We start from the raw sequence: 5,835 nt of genomic DNA, 5'->3' as shown, positions 1-5,835 counted from the left end.
GAAGCCACGTGATTGGCCAACTCTTCTTCTTCGTTTAAGTTATTGGTGGTTCAAAACAATAGTAGGCCGCCACCTACTGGACTAAATGTGGGGCAGAAAACGATAGTAAGAAGTTCATTGAAAAATAACAACAAAAAATAGCTAATCAAGTATTACATGTTTAATATCTGAAAGGGTATACAATAAAAATGTGTATTTAAATGTGTTAATTATTTTATAATTAAAAACTTGTATTAAAGGGAAAGGTACAGTAATCAAAACATATATACAGGGCTTTATTATTGTGGGTGAGTCCTCCATTTAAAAAAAAAAAGAAAAGAAAAAATCACTAACACAACAGAGCATTATCACATACACAGCTGTTTGAAGGACCTCATGTCATATGCATTAGACAACATAATGAACATAGCATGTGAACATTAGCCCAGGAATATACACGTAAAAAAAAAAATACTTGTTGACATGTAAGAACAAAAGTAGTATCACATGTATTCATTGGTCAGTAATTTGTGGTTGCTAGGGTAAGTACAGCATCAATGTCCAGCTAACTGTACCATAATGAGGTTGGAGGCACAGCATGGATGACTTCCTATGAATTAGTTAATGCCTCTATCATGACAGTATCTCTGTTGTACATTACAGGGGAGTTACACAGGGCAATCCCCCCCATATTGTTAACACTGTTGTTAGTAGCCCAACCAAATACTATATGTATCTATTATCACAATGCATGGGTTATCTAAGTGAAAAAGTTGAACACAAAAAACAAAATGAAACAATTGCATCGTACTTCAGCAAGAGATGCAACAGAGCAACAGGAAAAGTGTTTGGAGGTGGATTTTTTTTCCGCCGTTAGGAATGTTTTACGATCACTAAATAAAAATGACAACAAATTGCATCTCATTAAACTACACGTAATCTCATAAAAACCTGGAAAATACTATTTGTCAAGTACGGCATTCCGAGACTAAAAGGCTGAAACTACTCTGTGTTAAGTGTGCAAACAATTAACAATTGACCACCAGAGTGTGTTTCAGGCCTTCGTACTGAGAACAAAAAGTAGTCCAGTGCATGTAGTGCAAACAGGGCTCCTTCATAGGTTCACTTTCTAAATCCAAGGCTTTTTTTTTTCTCCAAGACTTTGATTTCATAATTTGACGTTTGTGTTCAGTATGATTAACACACAAAGTTGTATTGTGTCTTCTAACTTTCATATTATTCCATGTATGGCCATTATACTTTATAGAAACTAAAATTGAAATATGAGGTTACATGGTGGCTAAAACCCACAATGCAACAACACATTTTCATACAAATTCTTGTTACAAATTTGGAAGTCCTCCATGTCCTTTTTAATACAGATTTTCCAGTCCTGTGTAGGAGCCCTATGTAACATAAAAGACTATTTCTTCTTCTCTCGTTCTCATCTTGAACGTTTTCCTTCACTGCTTCAGGACGGGCAGCTCCCTCGGCTTAAAGAAGGCCTGGACCATCCCCATGGCAAAGATGTACACTTTAGCATCCACAATGATCTTTTCTTTCTTCATCAGATCTGCCGTAAAAAAAAACAAGAAAAGTATTAGTTAGTGTGTTTGTTTGTGTTGGTCTGGACTCCGAATGCTCCTATTGCTCGCACGATAACACCACTGTGGAAAAAGTTGAAGCCTCACCATCTATTTTCTTCTGGAATTCGTCAAGTGGTAAAAGAATGACTTCAACAAATTCTGCAAAGAGAGGATAAAGGCTTTTGTGATGATTTGCTGTATGGGAGAAAAGGATTCTTTCTGATATAATAAAAAGGGAAATAACTCACCTCCATCACCTGTGGAAGAACAAAACAGAACAAGATTATTCAACATGTTTTTTTATGTTACAGACAAACTACTTGTTATCTGTAAAGTTTGGGTTAGTGCTCGAATATTCTAAGTCTTCTTAAGTACGAGACAGTTGATGATGGCGACATGTTCTCTTAAAATCACTCAGACTTTTCTGCATGAGGCCAGAAGTGAAAGTGATTGAAGGAATGGATTCGCCACAGAGTAATTGATTGAATGACTGAGCAAAAATGGATTACTAAGTGTAGAAAAGAGGTATGAGAACTAGGGTATTGATTAGATGAGCGAGTAGGGGTAAATGAATAAAATCCTGTGTTCTCACCGAGCTCTTGTTTTGGGTTGATGTTCTCCCCTTCATCTCCGTTGATGTTGACCATGATGATCTGGGTGGTGCAGTTAGACAGACCGGGGTCCAGACAGGTCACTGCGAACAAAACAATAACATTACTACTTGCATTGTATGTTCCTAAAATAAAAAAAGAGTATGGAACTTCTTTTTAATTTGCTCCGCTGCGCTGAGCCCTGAACTTCTCCAACACATGCTCAGGAGATAAGATAAGGCCAAGAGAGGCAGCTTACGCAATCACGTGTTCAGTGTACAGTCAGCAAGTCTTTGTTTGAAGATACCTGGAGTGACTCCAACTACCTCCCCTTTGTAGCCGGTTTCTTCTTTTAGCTCCCTCAGTGCAGCAGCCTCTGCAGTTTCCCCCTCGTCAATCAACCCTGAGCACAGCAAAAACAACAATATTCAGAAAGTTGTCAGAAGTGTCAGAAAGCGTCAATAGTTACCAAAAGTCCCAACAGCCAAGAATGAACGACGTAAAAATGTTTTGAAGGCTAAGAAACAAAACTAACATGACATTAAAAGTTGTGAATATGCCGGACTTCTCAATAATTCTTTTCAAGGTCTATTTTGTTGAAAAATTCAGGACCAAAATTGGTGAGTTGTGGGGTATGACAATGTCTACAGAGAGTGTTTGAGGAATCCGTAGAGCACGTCTGACTGACCTGCAGGAAACTCCAGAGTGTGGCATCCCAAAGGAGGACGAAACTGCTTCACCATCACTACGCAGTCTTTATGGAGGGTCCGCTTCAGCAGGGCGATAATACCGACGCCTGCAGGGAAAAGGGTGTTACAGCCTGCACAATTTCAATTTCCGGCCCATTCTGTCAACGCAAGCTCGACTGAGCAGCTAAAAGTGGGGAAACGGAAATGCTCACCGTCTGTTTCTGTGTTGGTTTGCCTCGTCGTCCTTTTCACGGTCTCCCAGGTTCTGGCGGTTGAAAACAGGAGGTGAAACTAATATGCAGGAAACGGGTATGATTGTGAAGTTGTCAGTCAAAGACTAGGGCTGGGTATCGTTAAAAGTTTAAGATACCGGTACCCTTCCATACCGGTTCCTAAACGATCCTTTTTTGGATACCAATTTTATGAAACAAAAAGAAATTACAACATTATGGCACAAATCTTTCTATTTATTTTACAGCTCCTACAACGTGAGACTACCTCTGTGTGTAACTTAGAATTTTTCCTACCTGCCTCTATGACGTGTGACGTTAGAAAGCCAATCACAAACATTATTAAATCTTGGTCAGCGTGCTGATTGGCTCACTGACGCTGATGAGATTTACTCCTTAGGTATTGAAATTGGATACTGAATAGGGTTGCATGATATTGACAAAATGTGATATTGCAATATTCATTATGAATCAATATTAAGTTTGATATTTCTTTATCGAAAAACAAGTATTGCATAGTTATCGCGACACTTTCGATATAACATTGCGCAACGTGATATTGCGATAACGATATCAAGTCGATATATCATGCACCCCTAGTGTTTAATGGCACGGCATTTTTCGATCCTCCATACTTTAGAGGCAATTCAGTCGGTGCCTAAAAAGTATTAAATTCGGTACCCAGACCTATCAAAGACAGAACAGTACCTGGTCTTTCCAGCTTGGTCCACGTATGTAGTGTTCTCCAGCTTCAGCCACTTTCCTGCTGCCATGAGCTGCAACACGGAGAGTGAACACACCGAGATAAGTTGATCTGAATAGCACCAAACGCCACACGCTGCTCAGTTATCCCAATACTTAGAATACAGCTTCACAGCTCAGTAAAGACACAAACATTACAGAAACTATCTTAGAGAGAAGCATGAATGTGGTTACTAAAAGGATATTTTCTGCAAAAAGGATAGCAAGAAGAAATAAAAAAAAATCAAACACAAACATTTATGTGATCATCTTAAATGATAAATATAAGGGCCATTTTGGTTTATTTGTGTAATTGTGAAATGTCTAACTTGAGTGCTTTTAAACAAACAGTCTGTGGTATGCACACACAGCGAGGTGCAGACCAGTTTGAGCTTCGATGCAAATCCATCAAACTCAATAGATTCGTCAGAGTGGTGTATGTCGGATGTTTTGTTGAATTTTTAGGATACTCAAGTCTCCATGAATAATACCTATGTTTTGTCAAATTAGGTCAAAAGAATATAGAATTTGCTACTCAGGGGTCTTCAAAGTTTTTTAGGCCAAGGACCGCTTAGCTAAAAGAGAGACTGAGCAGGGACCCCCTACTACATACATTGTATCAGAGCCGGCCTGAAGCATAAGAAAACTAAGCGGCTGCTTAGGGCCCCGTGGCTACCAGAGGGCCCCCAACAGCGCTTGAAATGTCTCACAATTGAGCTTATAACAGAGCCGGTCTATTTAGAGATCAAGTGTTGCTGCTAATTGGTCACACATTGGTCTTTAAATGCTTATTTGCAAATTATGAGTGCTTAAACTAATATTTACAATACACAAGTTGGTTTAGTGCCAAGTGCAGTGGCAAAACGTTACAATGTGGAGACTCTCCAAACCAAATCCTGCTTAGGGCCCCCATAAGTCTAGGGCCGGCCCTGCATTGTATATAGCATATTTAAACTGATATTCATAGTATTTATACATCAAGTTTCAATGTCTTACATATAGTAAGGCTATCATCCTTCAATATTGTGTAAATTAAATGTTCTGTCATCGAGTTTTGTCGGGAAAATCCCTTTTAAAACAATCAAAAACAGACGTAATGTTACCTCTTCTTTCACTATGTGTGGAGCACAAGTCACTTTGGGTTCTTCGGAGTTGCTCATTTTCAACTTGTGGCCAACTGAAAATGGACGTAAAGTCAAGTCAAAAGCTTTCATTCACAACTGTATACGGTTCACTACGAGTATTTAACGTTAGCTGAAAAACAAACAGAGTTAGAACCACCATTTCAATGCTGACGAAACGTTTTGAGTTAACGTTACTCAATTAGCTGCTAAAGCCAGGCAAGGCTAACCAAATTTAACTCCCCGCGTTCCTTTTCCACTTTTAGCTTTTTGTTTTATTCGTTATTTGTTTATTTAACTCTAGATAGCTGCTTTACACTTAGCAATGCTTCCGGGGTTAGGAGCTCGTGCATTTTAAATTTTAAACAAGCATCTTCTACAATGAACAAACTAAACTTAACTCACGTGAAAACCGCAGCAGTAGTAGTAGTAGAGAATAGATGTGAAAAAAACAGTGAGGAGTCACTCTGTCGCCACTTCCGGGTATCGCAAACGTCACCGGAGTTTAGCCTTCAGTGGGGGTAGACTATTTACTTAACGTTAGCTAACAACTAACATTGACTTAACACAAAAAAACCATTGTGTCATTTCTACATGTCTAACGTAGAAATTCAATAAAATAAAAACACGGGGATAATGCAAGATACCATACTCTTATAAATATGGTAAGTTGGCAGCAAAAAAAGTTGACCAATATACAACGATACTGGCTCCTGTATTATTACCGTATGCTTATTTATTAGGTTAGCTATATTAAAGTTATCACATTTGAAAATATTGTCACATGTCAAAATATATTGACTTTACGGCTGTAAATGTTTTAAGGTGTTGAGTAAGTTATCAATTCAATAAACGATCTATGTCGCAGGTCAGCGGTTGTTTTCGACCATGCCCACTTG

General features: G+C 38.6%; 1 protein-coding gene across 3 annotated transcripts; it reads right to left on the bottom strand.

Annotated features, from left to right (window-relative positions):
- Nucleotides 1–145: 145 nt before the first annotated feature.
- nudt5 (nudix (nucleoside diphosphate linked moiety X)-type motif 5) lies at nt 146–5,441 on the bottom strand. Of its 3 annotated transcripts, none has more exons than XM_028570587.1 (10): nt 5,342–5,441; nt 4,919–4,992; nt 3,783–3,850; nt 3,057–3,109; nt 2,844–2,951; nt 2,463–2,558; nt 2,158–2,259; nt 1,814–1,822; nt 1,671–1,724; nt 146–1,552 (listed from the first exon to the last, which is right to left on the bottom strand). In XM_028570587.1, exons 2-10 carry the CDS (start codon nt 4,973–4,975, stop codon nt 1,443–1,445), a joined length of 657 nt encoding a protein of 218 aa, XP_028426388.1. In that variant the 5' UTR covers nt 4,976–4,992; nt 5,342–5,441; the 3' UTR covers nt 146–1,442. The 3 variants fall into 3 exon arrangements, with proteins under 3 accessions (XP_028426388.1, XP_028426390.1, XP_028426389.1); XM_028570589.1 differs by lacking the exon at nt 5,342–5,441 and adding an exon at nt 5,254–5,332; XM_028570588.1 differs by lacking the exon at nt 5,342–5,441 and adding an exon at nt 5,097–5,247.
- Between the last annotated feature and the right edge of the window lie 394 nt (nt 5,442–5,835).

This window comes from Perca flavescens, chromosome 23, assembly GCF_004354835.1.
Source record: "Perca flavescens isolate YP-PL-M2 chromosome 23, PFLA_1.0, whole genome shotgun sequence".
Classification (NCBI taxonomy): Eukaryota; Metazoa; Chordata; class Actinopteri; order Perciformes; family Percidae; genus Perca; species Perca flavescens.
Note: the sequence above shows the minus strand (reverse complement) of the source record. Positions and strands in the feature narration are given on the sequence as shown.

Bases quoted from the DNA above. Each gene is read 5' to 3' on its own strand.
- nudt5 (XM_028570587.1), bottom strand. From the start codon at position 4,975: ATGAGCAACTCCGAAGAACCCAAAGTGACTTGTGCTCCACACATAGTG. The intron at 3,851-4,918 runs GTAACATTACGT...TCCGTGTTGCAG, and splicing joins CACACATAGTGAAAGAAGAG to CTCATGGCAGCAGGAAAGTG. The intron at 1,553-1,670 runs GTGAGGCTTCAA...TTTTTACGGCAG, and splicing joins ATTCCAGAAGAAAATAGATG to ATCTGATGAAGAAAGAAAAG.